Genomic DNA, 15,130 nt, shown 5'->3' with positions numbered 1-15,130 from the left:
AAAGTTTAACTTGTATTTGTAATATTAATAATTTATATGATAACAAAATCGATACTACTACACTACTGTGTGATGATTCGATATTGCCACACAAAAATATTGTGATACTGTCCTGTATCGATTCCCCACACCCCAATAGATACCACCATGAAACTTCCCCATTGATTACTTAGATCAAGAGAGTTACTTTCTGTGTTACAGGTTTTCTGAAATTTTATGTTTAAATGTGCAAATATGGCATTATCTAGTTTAATATATGCCTTTTGCATAAACTTCCAGAACTGAAATCTGAACTAAAACAAACTAAAACGAACTCTAGTCTGAAAGAAGACATGCAAAATAGCCCCAAATCTCACTGAACATTAGTTGCAGGTTTAATATGAGCATTTTGTAGAAAAGCAGATGAATAGTGACAGCTATTTTGTTATCTGTGGCAGAGGGCAGATTTCTTGGGTTGGTGCATGGTTACATAATGAGCCTCAGGTGTCAGGTCCACTGTGAGTAAAGAACAAACCTGTCCTCTGAGTTGTCTCTTATCAGGATGCTGTGTCATCACCTATTAAGTGGCATTTTATTTTGACTCTTCCCTGTTTTTCCACTCACTTCCCCTGCTTGACCCTCCCCCCCTCAGAGAGAGCCCTATCACCCCTCCTTTTGCAGGATTTAGCCTGCCTAGATTCCATGTCAAAGGTCGTGGCCCAGATGTCACAGCTTCCCCCCTCGCAGAGCTGCTCTCTCGCATAATTACGGCAGGCCCATTGTATTGTGGGGCTGGGTGGAGGTGCAGATATGTGCCTGCTCCTCTTTAGTGGTGGACACTGAGGCAAAACAAACTGGGCAGAAACTCTTGACAACAAGGTGGACTTTGTGCAAGAAGTACAGGCCTGCTGGTTATATTTACCTCGTGCAGCAAGTAAAAGAAATATATCCAGAGAACTTATTTTCCTTCAGATCAGTCTTGGCATGAGAGATGTTTATCTTTCCTGTGCTGAGAGTTCATAAGTTTATATTGGTGATTTGTACGTTCCTACTTTTCTCTTACCCCTAATTGTCATGACACATACCCATATAATTTCCTGCAAGGAGAATCTCCAAACAGGAGAAAAAAAACAGGCTCATCTCATATTCCACACCCGTGACCTCAGATTCTTTCAGAGTTTAATCTCGGCCTGACCTGCTGGCCCTGGTCTGGCTCCAGTGAAACTCCTCAGGGCTGCAGGGGGGTGCAAGAAGCTTGACTCCACCCCTCCTAAACTTCTCCAACCTCCATGGACACAAATTCATCTCCAGTGGTTGTGGCTATTTTCAAGAGCCCCTGAATGTCTCATATACGTAGCATTAGAGGTTTGTTTTCTGCAGGACAGACGGGGACAGTAATAGAGTCAAAATTGTTTTAGTGTCAAGTTGAGCAAAATCTGCATGTTCATTTTTTAGTTATACATTTCTTTATGTGCTTCTGTAACCAACCTGTCTGCAAGCATTTATTTTTATAGAGTGCCATCTATTTCAGCATACTTAACAGTCAATATTTAGTGACTAGTGAGCACAAGCAGTTTAGAGGTAGCACTCATTGAAATGTGAATTTCTAATGAACAAAACATACCATGATGTGTCACAACATAACATTAAAAATAAATCACTGTGGTGCTACAGAGATGCCACCTACCTACAAATCATAATCCAGATGTAAGGGGACGTGCTTGTTGGTACCGACCCCAGCAAAAACCACATAGTCATCATTTTTACATACTTTTAAAGTAAACATTAAATGCAAAAATTACCATTCTCATTAAAATCACAATGGCAATATTTGTTACAATTGCAACAGGATTTTTTTTTGCATATTGTGCAGCCCTACAACAACTTCAACTTCAGTTTTATTTTTGGCAGGAGGCACGAGTGAACACCCAGGAATATACATACGTAACAATTGGGGGGAGGTGGCGGGAGCCAAATACAGTGAGCTGAAACACAGTGGACATTGAATGATTAGCAGCAACTGAAGTGAATAAGGGTAAAGTGCAAAGTGACCCTGCAAGATTAAGATAGATTACAAGATCAACATTTCTCAATCATGACACTGTTTCTAACATGAAACAATTTAGGTATCTATAGACATCTATAAAAACATAATTCTTATAACACGGTGTCAACATTGATATGTGGTCCCACTCTATTTAAAACTTCCTAACACACATCAAAGATCTCAGATTAGAAAAAGCTTTGATCGTATTTTGTCAAGCGTAAATAGTATTATAGAAGTGATATTCATTTTCCCACCAAACCATGACCAAGCATTTCAGAAACATTAATGAAGGAAGAGTTGGCAGATCCGTCTCATAGTATCGATATTGTATGCAACATTCAAATTAGACCCTCATTGTTATTCTCTTTGGGGTAAAAGGGACATTTGGTCAGATGGCTTTTGTTCAGCGCAGGGTCTTCAGGGTCACTGAGGCCTGCAACTGATGTTGACCGGCAGCAATGTCCTTCCCAGGGGATTGTGTCCGTCGATTTAACCCCCAGATTCTGAACCTGAATAGGAGTGGCCACTGACCACTGACCAGCAGGCCTGACCCAGGCCGGAGAAAGGGCCATCTTATTTTATCAAAAGACACAGGATGACAGGGTGATGGATAGTGGAGCTCCTCTGTCCTGCTGCACTGAGTGCTGCAGAAACTGACCAAGGGACTTACGGCACGTAGCATCTGTCGCTCTGCCTCACCTCTGGTTCCCACCACACCTCACTGACCCAACACCAACTGACCCCAACACCCACTCACTCCTCGTCCCTTTTATGTTTCACCCCTGCTTCCTGCTGGCTGTAGGAATCACGTTGTCATCTGTCTTGGTGTTGTGGTGAATAATTGAGTGTTGAGGAGAATAAATCTGTGGATGTTAATCTGAGACTGCACACAGACCTTTGCAGCAAGAAATTTGGGTCTTTTGACATTTTGTTTCTTTCTTTTTCCAGACCCAAGGAAGAAGTACCACGTTAAGCTTCTGGCTTATAATTTTATCGGAGATGGCTACCAAGCAGACCAGACTATCAGCACCCCTGGATGTGTCTGTAAGTCCCACAGTGTACTTGAAAAAACAGTTCAAGTGTGTCTGAAGCATGATGTGTCCCTTGTATTTGGGCATTAAACAACATTACTCTTAATGTGTCTCTCAGCTGTTAGAGATCGCCTGGTGCCTCCTCCACCTCCTCCACACAATGTGTACGCCAAGACCAACAGTTCAAACACCGTGTTTCTGCATTGGGGTCGACCAGCCTTCACCTCCAGCCATGCAGTCAACTACACTGTCCGCTGCAACCCAGTGGGCTTGCAGAACGCCTCCTTGGTGCTCTACCTGCAGACGTAAGAAATCATTATGATGCAGCTTTTCATTGACGGCAGTTTTAATCATTACATTTCTTGTCCCTCAACAAACTGCAACATTGATTAGTGCAGCTTTAATAAAGCTGTGGGGACTGCGCTATGATGCTTTCCAGTTTGGAGAGGCGGGTTTCATTAACTGTAAGCCAGATGTAAAATACGTCTTATGTCACAGTTCAGCTTTTGTCTTAGTACCATGTTATGTTACTGACAATAATTTGACATATCACAACCTCAGCTGCTACTTTACAAAACTCTACACTTAACAACATAAATAGTTTCCTCACACTTGTTGGGGAAAGTTTACTGGTCACCAGAAGGTCTCAGTTGTTCCCCCCAACTGCCAGCACAGCTCCATATCACCCTCTGCTGGGCAAGACTCTTTATTAAAGGAGCAGTTCTCAAACACAAAAACACTTGATAAAATGTATGTGGATCAATATGGCCAACTGCATCATGTAAAAAACATATCTGTTCAAGTTATTAAATGTTTTTTTTCATTCTGTGGCACACAAATATCATTTAATCAAGTCAACTAAAATCTCCAAACCTCAGCTATATACACTTGGTCAGATTTACCGAAGTGTTTTTTCTTAAGATTGTTCTTAAGAAAACTCAACGTAAGATTCACAACATGTTCTTAAAGCACAGAATAGTTTGCATATATGTTCTTGTAACGGTGAATCCCATCAATCATGTAAGTTGAAAGCGCATGACAGTTGAGGCTGATTAGCATAGATAAACACCCCTCAAAACCCCACAAAAGGCACACGACTGCAGGGCCAGGTGCACACACAGAAACTGAAGAAGAAAAGGAAGAAAAGTTGAGAGAATTAAGTGAAGAATGCCAAAATGAAAGTCTAAAGAGGAGGGAGCATCGGACTCCAGACCTTAAAAAAAGACTAAAGTAGTTCTGAAGTGGACGTACTTCTGCAGGAAGTGAATGCCAGAGAAGCTTACATATGGAGTAGTGTTAGTAGTGGATATAAAATAACACAAAAAGATGAATGGGATGCCAAAAATATGCGTTAATAAGCCACTTGGCCCGAATTAAAGCAGCACAATTATCAGGACTGAGGATAGAGACAACACAGTGCTCTCCTAGGTGAGAGTGTGTTTGTGTTTGCAAGACAGAGACAGAGACAGAGAGGGGGACAGAGAAGGTGGAAGGTGGACTATTTCGCACAGTGTTTCTTTAAGTAATTACTACATAACTCTGAACTCTACTTTGGCACAATTTGTGCCGCCCACCTGAACCACATGTGATATTTTCTAGCATGATCTGTCAGTAATCATCAGACTGCATCATACCTATAAACATTACTGTTGTGAATTGAAGTGTAAGTGTAGTGTTTATTGTAAAAGACAATAATGCCTTTTGTAAACTAATGAAGATAGTTATGAAAAAAATATTCTACATAATAAATATATTATTGTAGTTTTAAATCCTATTTTATCAAACAGCTGGAGATTTAGAGAAAATGCAATGCAGGAAAATGAAAAAAAGAAATAAAGGAGATGTGTTATGTTTTCAGTGAACTTGCCCTTTAAAAGACTGTCATGTCTCTCTTTTGTAGGAATGAGCAGAGTCTACTGGTGCGAGATCTTGAGCCCAACACTAAGTATGAATTTGCCATTCGCCTCCACATTGACCAGCTGTCCAGCCCCTGGAGCCCTGTGGTCTATCAGACCACTTTACCTGATGGTGAGTGCAAAATTATCAAACATTTTAATCTTATTAATTATATATATGTCAAGTGTACCAGAAGTTTGTTATTGCTGCTGCATGGCATTTTTATTTGACCTTTCTTTTTATCTGCCCCCATACAGCTCCCACTCTGCCCCCCTCCAGTGTGAAAGTGACTCTGATCGAAGAGGACACAGCACTGGTTTCATGGAAACCCCCAGATGAACCTAACGTAGCTGTGACACATTACACCATCCTGTACGCCTCCAGGAAAGCCTGGATCGCTGGGGAATGGCAAGTGCTGCAAAGAGAAGGTAAGGAGGAGTGTGGAAAGAGGGTGTGTATACAGGTGTGCAGGGAGGGAGAAACCACAATGACTTCCTCCTGTCCCACATAAATGGCCAATTGGAAATCAGTAACTAATTTAATCCTGTAATCTATGACTCTTCATTGTGATCCCTGAATGGTCCCAGGACAGGTTGAGCTCACTACTTTGTTTTACTGATAACAGACCAGTTTGGAGGTTTAATGTGGTTATAACAAAGACTTTAATTTACCGTCTTATTGACCTTCTCACACAAAGGCTATTTTGAACCAGTATAGACCATATCTGTCCCAGTGAGTCACAGTTTCCTATGAAGACGCATTGCAATGGCTCAGAAACTATCTGGGACAGGCTGTTCACAAACATTTTTCATATGTACACCTACAAAAACACCAGAATTCGTATACAACATATGTAATTGGGAAGGCTGCAATCACGTGACCAGTACACTGACAGGAGTGAAGAAGGAAGTAGTTTAAAGATTAAAACTCTGTGAACGGAGGTAGGTTGGGGTGGTGGATGGGTCAAACAAACACAGGACTTTCCCCCAAGGAGTGCGGTGTTTGTGTCCTGTGAGAAACTGTAAGGAAAATGCTCAACTTCAGCAAACACTGAAATGAAGAGACTCAGAGGACCACGGAGAAAAGTTACAGCCAATGGGATCACATTAATTGCAGAACTCAGTATACAAGTTGTAGGTACAACAGTACACCAGTAGAAACAGCAACACAGCGAAACAGCCCTGATCACCCTTCAAATGCTTTTATAATGGGTGTCTGCTCGTTCGTGTGCGGGTGTGTGTGTGTGTGTGTGTGTGTGTGTGTGTGTGTGTGTGTGTGTGTGAACACGCTTGGGTCGTATTCCTGGAAATCTAAAGTTCTCCTGGTTTCCTACTTATTCCTAGAGCTGGACTTATTGTGACGATATTTCCTGTCTTCTTCGTCTCTCTGGCAAAAACAACCGTTCCTATTGCGAAACTTGGTACATCTGTTCCAACGGTCAGGTCACCCTAACCCAGAACGTTCTACTTCATTTGACCTCCCAAGGCTTGACTTACGCACAAACTACTCAAATTATCAAAACACCTCTTATGGGTCCTTTTTGCTGCCAAATCTGATATTTGACCAGCTGCTTCCTAAACCTTGTGTAACTGGCCTTATTTTTCACCTTTGGTATAAAATGATACATTATCTGCCTCTACAAAACCAAGTGAACTTTGAGTTATTTTATGATATGTCATCACCATGTTTCTTTTCCTAACCCTAACCTACGTAACTTTCCTTTCCTTAACCTAACCTACGTAACTTTACTTTCTTTGACCTAACCAAAGTGAATTTTCGTTAAGGCCATAACTTTATCTCTGGTACTTAATGTGAAAATGCCCAACCATGGGTCTTTTCTAAATTCTAACCAACATAACTTTGCTTTCCTAAATCTAACCAAGGTAACTTTATGTTCAGTAATGAGAGTTAACGAGACAATGCCTAATGTGGGGTGCTTATTAGTTAGCTATGTTACGAACCGATGTACGTGCATTTTCGCAAGATATCATATAAACCGTGACACTGTATAAAGATATATTGTTTAAGAGCCACTGTTTCCTGAGACTTATACAGTTTGTGTTATCAGTGGGAACTGTGTCAAACACAAAGTGTTTCTTAAGTGGACAGGCTCACAGAGATATAAATTTTAGAGAGGTGTTGTCTCTTTATAGAAAATTATTTATGTCCAGATTAAGATTAAGGCAGAAAGAAATAAAGTGAATGTGGCGCGTTTAGAAAATCAACACAAATACTAAATTATTCATACAATATTTTTGCCCCTCAAAGTGAGAAATCATTGCAAAGGAACAATTTCCACTCAGTCACAGTTATCATGTTGTTGTGTCTTGTTTGTGAGGCTGCGTAGGTGTTTTTCAGAGCAGATGACCTCAGGAAACGCACAAAAAGGACACACACAATTCCCCTTTGGCCATGGTGAAGGGGTCAAAAGTGAAGCCATTTACAAAGCCCCTCCAGCTCAGCCCAGCCCCCCCTCCATCACCTCAAACAGAACACCCACCCCCCTTCAGTCCCTGATGGGAGCCTGGTGGTGTGTAGACTGGGTGGTATTGGATAAGGGAATGTGTATGGCCCTGATCCCCTGACCCTCTGCTCTGCTCTCACATAGCACCTCTTTATAGTGATAAGGATTGTTTGTGTCTTTGTCTTTCACTGCATCACAAAGTCCTTTTCTTTAAGGGTCAGCTGACTGAAAAAGTCAGAGGTGTACATGCATCTCAACAGTGACAGATAATGCTCAAGTCATGAACATGTGTTTATTCAAGATGTGGACATTAAAGGAAGAATTGGACATGTTGAGAAACTCTAAACTTTTCTGCAGTTAAACAAACAAACAAACAAACAAGTGTTATTTAATGTGCTTGAAGCTCCTTTCCCACCGCACAGAAAAACACTAACACTGGCTAACATCTGACTTTTGTATTTAATGAGAATCAACATTCACTTCTGGGAAAAATTACTCTGCATTCATCCCCTCTGATCGGTAGTAATGGAAATAAGACACCTGAGTGGACGTGCAAATATTCGCCCCTTTTCTGGCGTCATACAGTGCTGCGCTCTGCACAAAATACCATCACCATCTCTGTCCAAGCAGCGCTTAGACATTGTTCAAAATTAGTCAGCACAGAGTTTAAGAGAGACTGAATAAGTAAGAGAAATAAAAAGTAGCAACCATCGTAACATTTTCACTGGCCTCTATGCACTTTCTGGTGTTTATGAAACTGTTTTTTGGCACGTCTGTGACGTCTTATCTAACTCTTGGTAAGAGTTAAATAAGAAGATTGGCAATTAAGTTTTCCCAAATTTCTGGACTGTTCCTTCAAAGTTTACCACAAAATACATTTTAACACCAAACTGTAGTTTTTAATGAAAAACTCCATGATCTTATTTAAATTTGTTTTTTCATCCCAACTATACACTTCACTTCCTCAGAGTGGAGCCACGAAATATCTGAACATGAATAATCATTCAAAGTATTTTTGGTTGTTACTGTTTGTAAACGTGTTCACCAGCGAAAGTGAAAGTAAAAGCCAACCACAGATTAACTGTCATTTGGTGTTCGGCCTTGCTATGTGTTGTTTTTGGCACAGTGTCTCTTTGATGCCTGCTGCTTATGGCCTGGCGTCTGGTCACTACCTTTTTGTACAGCCCTGACCTCACCTGAGGGCTGTGGAGGTTCACGCCCATAAACTTCCTGAACACAAAAAAATGAGAAGAAAATAAGAAAATACAGGCAGAGAGCAGAATCTCTGTGGATAAATAAAATGCCAAACACCTCCAGTGGGTTATAAGTGATGACTGAAAGGGATTACTTCTGTATTTTTAGGAAAACCCTGCATAGTGTATCTTTTAACATCAGTGAATAAGGTTAAAAAGACTAAAACCCTTTTTCAACAGTGTACTTGTGTACATATTTTCACAGTTTAAATCTCATCAACAGGAACCATCACCATGGCACTGCTGGAGAACCTGAAGCCTGGCCAGGTCTACATAGTGAAAGTTTCTGCATCCAACAGCATGGGTGATGGGCCATTTTCTCATATAGTGGAGCTGACAGTCAGAGCAGATCCCTCCTCTGGTCATGACCCCCGACTCTCTCATGGCTCCACACACTCCACAAGTCAGTAACATCAACATCATCCTGACAAAATAACTTCATATCTCATGATTGGGGTCTGAAGCTTTTTTCAGACTGCACTGTGGTAAATGTTAAAAAATCTGATGTTGTCTTCACCCTTCACAGCCTTTTCTGATGGCTTCTACCACCTGGACCAAAAGTCAATGACGGGGATCACTGTGGGAGTCTGCATCGCTCTCATCTGCATCATCATCTGTGCTTTCATCATCGTCTGCAGGGGAAAAAACAGGTACTTCATATGTCTGAACACTTACAAACACATCCAGTACATAGATTCAACAAGAAAGCCCAGTTTCCTTCAGTATCCTCTGTTTGTAATGACATCATCATGTTTGTTCCCCTCCAGGAAATTTTCAGCTGTGAAAGTGTACAGAGAAGGAGTGCCCACATCTGCATCGGCTGCAGGACATCTGAGCTCTGAGGGGCAGGCTGAGAACGCTGACGTGAGCGTGCCAATGATGAATCAAAACCATTTCATTGATGCCAAGGTACCCAGCACTTAGTGCAGCTTTTAGCATGATCACTACAGTACAGGAAAGATGTAGGAATGAAAAATGTTTAGGACTTTTGTTGAATATCACTACATTTTTGAAAAACATTAAATTGTATGTAAGGAAACTGTAGAGTGAGGACCCCACATAATTACTTTCAACCAGATTCTTTTTACAGTACAATATGAATATGGCTCTAACCTTTTAATAATTTAAAAATATAATATATATGTTTTTCTCCTGTAGGGTGGAACAGATCTCATGATCAACTGTCTTGGCCCTATTCAGCCCAGTACTGAGAAGAAAGAGAAATGGTTTTCCTTCAGCAGTAATGTGAAAAAGGACAGTAAAGCAGCGCAGGTAAGATTGAGAAAGTCCTGTTTGTTAAACTGTCATCAACAGCTTATAAACAGACAGGTAAAAAAATCCCAACAATTTATTGCGCTCTCTTGTCTTGAGTTGAGCCTCAGACTGCAGGTAAATGTAGCTTAACAGAACAAAACAGACATAAAAATTGCAGACCTAAACCTCAGCCTAAAAATTAAACAGACCTATCTGATTGGTGGTGTTTGTTGGAGGCATGGGTGGATCACTGAATGGTATGGAATGAAAAGAGCTGTATGTAAGCTCTTTGTCATTTGGATTCATTCAAAAGCAAAATAAAAACTGCTCCTGCAGGTTTGTTTTTGACAGGTTGCAGCTATCTGCAACTACACAGCCGAGTCAAAACTAACTGAAGCAACATTTTCTCTGTGCTACAGAATATGAAACACAGCACCACCTCCTACGAGCCCTGCACCACAGTGTTGACCTATGAAGAAGAGCTATCTCCAGACCACCCCACCGCCCTGCAGGCTCTGCTCTGGCGTCCCGGTGACTCAGAGGGCTCCTCCAACAGCGAGGGCAGCCACGCGACCGGTGATTCAGGGCGTTATTCTCATGATGAGACAGAGATGACCAACCTGTCGTCTGGTAACAGTAGCCGCCCTCCGTCTCTGACAGCAGAGGACAGTGGAGGCTCGGAGGACAGCGGACCCCCTGAAGAGTCAGGCGAGCTGATGGAGGAAAGTCAGACTGACCTGAAGTTAACAGAGTCTGTTGAGAACGGCTGCTGTAATCATGAAGCGCAGAGCAGTTCTCAGTCTGCACTTTCTCTCCAAGCGTGTGTGCCTGAGTGTGTGTGAGACTGAGGGTGTGTGTGTGCACGTGTGTGTGTTTGAAGGCAGTGGTACACTTGCAAAAAGTCAAACTGCAGTGAAGTAGGAAAACAGCCGAGTAGATCACATCATAGAAATGTCTGAGTACTCACTGCAACTTCATCTTTGTTGTTAAATTACACTCACTTATTCATCTCCTGGTGCAGAGTGAAATGATGATGATGATGCTACAGCCCACAGCTGATTAGCTTAGCTTAGCACAAAGACTGGAAACAAGGGGACACAACTAGCCTGACTCTCTATACAGTGAACAAAATCCACCTTCCAGCACCTCTAAATATCTAATTAACACTTTACATCTTGTTTGTTTAATCCGTACAAATCATAAGTGTAAAAAAAAATCAAGTTTTGGTTTAATGGGAGCTTGTGTGCTGGACTGTTTCTTGGATGGCACCAGTAACTTCCTGCAGTGCCTGCTGGTTACCTGTGGTCTCATTTATAAAACAATACTTAAGATCCATACTAAAAATGTACATATGGACAAAAGCCAAAAAATATTCAACAATTTCTACAATCAGGCTTCCACCTCACCATCTGTGTCGCCAATTTCCCATCTCCAAAGTGTTCATGTTCTTTTAACACCTCTGTTTTTGCAAAGATTAAACAAACAAGCTATCATGTGTTTAGTAGTGAGCTTTAGAGGTGCTGGTAGATGGATTTTGTGAGCTTTGAGCTGGGCTAGCTGTTTCTACTGTTTGCAGTCTTCGTGCTAAGCTAAGCTAACTGGATGCAGGCTGTAACTTTAATTGCAACAGAGGAGGGGAAATATTTCTACCCTCAGACTCAATAACTGACTAAAAGTCATCCACATAACCCTCCTGCAGTTATTTTCCATTGCAAGTGTACAGCAGGCCTGAATGTAAGTGTGAAAGAGAGGTGAAAAGAAACAAGGAGAGAGACCTTTTTTCAACCTTTATTCTCTTTTGGTCCAACACATAATGAACAGAAAGCCGACACATGCCTTTTACAGTACAACATGTTGGCAAGGAGGGGTCGTTTGGTTTCCTTTACTTATTTCTTTTTTATTCAATGAATGTCTTTTTTTTTCCTTATTATTTTTGTGTGTGTATGTGTTCGAAAAAGAAAATCTCACCCACCATGAATGTTTAAAAAGACTGTCAAAAATGTGACAAAAGGGACATTTCTGACATTATTTAAGAGTTTATCACTGGAGCGAAAGGGAAGCGTGAGTCCTTTTCACTGATTATCTACCTTGGTTTACCTCCGGGTAAATCTCCACTGTATATTTAATAACTACTTATACCTATGTTATGTGATGGGCTGCTTCAGTTACATTACATTTGATACTTCCTGATGACCTTCCCTCTGATCGTCATCCCGTTTTGTCTTTTCCTCTTACTTTGTTCTAATTTTACTGGATGGTAAGGGCGCTGCAGCTCTTTCCTCTCGCTCCACCTGTCACGTGGACTGAAGGATGGAAAACACATATACAGTTTATTTATCTCCTCAGATGTTGCTGCGGCACTGAGCCAGTATTAATAGTATTTTTGTGTTTGTTTCATTTTGTCCATTATTGACTAATGGTATGAAAAGATAATGAATGTGCTGTTTTTTTTATGTCAGTGTGCAGCTGCCCTTGCTATTCCTGTTTTATACTACCTCGATTAAGACTTTATTTTATACTTATTGTTTTCCTAAACTCAGGGAACAAAGTTTAGTACATTTGAAAAGTCATGTAGTGTTACATGCTGAACTGACAGGGTATCTTCTCAGTACTAAACTGTTGTAGTGTGTAATAATAGAATATGCTATGAATGTATCTCCGACATTGTGTGCCAGTAGCTCAGGTGTTTGTGCTGCCCTCCCCACAGATGGAAACTCCCTCTGTAGTTTCTCCTCAGGTCCTGTGACGTCTGTTTTCTTTTACAACAGAACAGACTCTTTTGTTTATTGACTTCTTCCTTTTTATTAGTGTAAAGATTCGCACCAGAAGTGCTTGCAGCGGTGTGTCGGTACAGAAAAGCTTTATAATTGGCCTTAACGTGGGGAAGCGTCCCTCAGATGCTGAAACCAAAGCCTAATCTCTCTGAGGGAGAAGCCCCACTTGAGGATGCAACACGTGAAGAATGATTGTAGTAAAAAGCAATGGAAGTGTCTAATCAGAGATGAAAGTGAAGAATTGAATGAACACCATGAAACTATATTTTTGTTAGAATATAATGTACTACTGAGTACACATTGTAGTTACTTTTGTCCCAGGTAGTTTTTTTTGTTTTGCCATAGAGTAGATAAAGATTAGCACTTGTCTGCCAAGTAGTTTTGTATTATCGGCCAATGTGCAGCGGTGACTGTGACACTATGACCCAAAGAAATGTTTGCTACCTGAGTTTATTTTAGTCTCTCAACTAATCTCTGGCAGAAGGTTACTGGGGAATGAGAAATAATCGTAACAGACCAAAGATTAAACGCGGCCTTTGAGATCAGTTGAGCTCCTCAAACGAAGCCTTGCACATGAGTGGCCTTGACACGCGACAAAAAGAGTGAAGAGAGTTGCGGGTTAAAACTCTGAAGAGGTGCCAGCAGGATACGCAGGCACTCACAGATGATAGAGTGACAATTAATAATCAATTATATGCACACCAAATTATCCTGTCGCAGAGGTTCTTGTTGCTTGCAGCTGTCTGTACATTGTAGGTGAAAATTATTAAATACAGTATATTATATTGAGTAGTGTGTGATGCAACAGTGCAGTCGTGTGTGAATGTGCGCCCACTGATTTGAAATTTTACAAAGTGATTTAAAAGTTTGTATTTGGGAGATTTTCTCATGTAGGACATATATAAAGTACTTTGTAAAGGATTGTTTCACACCTAAATGACCATTTGTATATCAATAATTCACTCCATGTTATGTTGATTTAGTGAAGAAAACGTTTTTCTTGCATGCCTCTGATGAACGGAGAATCCAACAACAGTATATGTTGATGAATTGAAGTCATAGGGGACCATGTTTAACAGCAGCAAAACTACTTTGGATTCTTCGTACACTGGAGGCATGCCAAAAAAAAAGATTCTTGACGAATTCAATGTGACACAGGATGAGATATTGATAAACAAATGGTCAATTGGGAGGTGAAGTATTCCTTTAAGTACTCACATTTCATGCCTTTACATAGATAATTTAAAAATGTGACAAAGGTCAGTGGGTGCACAATTATTTTCACATGTCTGTATTTTTAATCAGAGGACTCTGCAGAGGATTCAATCATGGGAAACTTTTGGGATGAAAAGTGACACAATCAGTTTAACTTTATTTTGAAAAGCAAACAGAGTAAACCAAAGATTTTTTTTTAAAGGTCACCGTTGCATATTGGCATCTTGAGAGAAATCCGATTAACAGCATCCTATCTTTGTGTGAAATGTTGTGATTTTATAACTGTATAATGTATTGTACTACGAGAGAGCAGGATGAAAACTGTCTTTCTGAATCATCATTTATTTCCACTAAATCAACTTCTCTTTTTTTAATGTTGTTTTTCAAGATAAAATGGAGTGGAGTCATGTTTATCCTGCTTTGCAAAGTAAAAGAAGGATGCACAGCTCCATTTGAACCATAATGTATACATATATCTTGTATTATGAGAGCTTCAAGGGCTCAATCCAGAATCTGAAAAAAGCACTCGAGCCAATTATCTGAACCCAAACTTTTCCAATTAAAGCTGTGATGTGAAGATACTGACCTTCTGCTTCACAACAAAACTGCAGCTATTAATGTTTTCAAGTCATGATAACTACACAAACACACAGCTGCTGGAGTCATTCAGGTTCTGAATTGAGCCTTTAGTAGCTCATACAGATACACAAGTGCTACCTCAGGTTTTTATTTTTTCATATTCGTGTGAAAGGTGCAGATGCAATTGACTTGGGTCATTAGTTTTGGTAAGATTGAGGTCAAGATCATTAAGCAAACGATCCAAGATGTTGGTCTGCTGTCTTTCATGTAATGAATGGTATTATGCTGGAATTATGTTCCTGTCTGAGCTTGTGAATTTAAAGGGATAAAACACTGAGTCTTGTTTTCCCCTTTTTGCAGTAATGTTGTGTTTTAATAATGTGAGGTGGAGCGCTGCGGGTCATTTACAGTCAAACTCAGGGGAACCCTCAGCTGCTCCACCTCAAAGAGAAAGCAGGTTTCAAATCTTAAAAATTGAATGTACCTTTTTGTAATTATGTTTCCTGATACTTTCTGTTAATATTTTTTGTTATATTTTGTCAGTTTGTCTTTGTCAGCAAAATCACTTGCAAGTTGGTGTTTGCCAAAAATGCCTAGTTAGGAGATTTTAGACAGCAATTAATTATGAAAAAGTCTGA

At 40.4% G+C, this 15,130-nt stretch overlaps 1 protein-coding gene across 1 annotated transcript in view; it reads left to right on the top strand.

Annotated features, from left to right (window-relative positions):
* Positions 1-14,970, top strand: part of prtga (protogenin homolog a (Gallus gallus)) — a 44,400-nt gene extending 29,430 nt beyond the window's left edge. Inside the window, exons 11-19 of the mRNA XM_049564794.1 lie at positions 2,975-3,070; positions 3,176-3,362; positions 4,958-5,085; positions 5,211-5,381; positions 8,894-9,073; positions 9,197-9,320; positions 9,438-9,579; positions 9,829-9,942; positions 10,344-14,970. Of these exons, the coding sequence (XP_049420751.1) occupies positions 2,975-3,070; positions 3,176-3,362; positions 4,958-5,085; positions 5,211-5,381; positions 8,894-9,073; positions 9,197-9,320; positions 9,438-9,579; positions 9,829-9,942; positions 10,344-10,766 (1,565 nt within the window). The 3' untranslated portion in view covers positions 10,767-14,970. The remainder of the gene's footprint in view (positions 1-2,974; positions 3,071-3,175; positions 3,363-4,957; positions 5,086-5,210; positions 5,382-8,893; positions 9,074-9,196; positions 9,321-9,437; positions 9,580-9,828; positions 9,943-10,343) is intronic.
* Positions 14,971-15,130: the final 160 nt, after the last annotated feature.

This window comes from Epinephelus fuscoguttatus, linkage group LG2, assembly GCF_011397635.1.
Source record: "Epinephelus fuscoguttatus linkage group LG2, E.fuscoguttatus.final_Chr_v1".
Taxonomy (NCBI): Eukaryota; Metazoa; Chordata; class Actinopteri; order Perciformes; family Serranidae; genus Epinephelus; species Epinephelus fuscoguttatus.
This window is presented reverse-complemented; position numbering and strand designations above follow the sequence as displayed.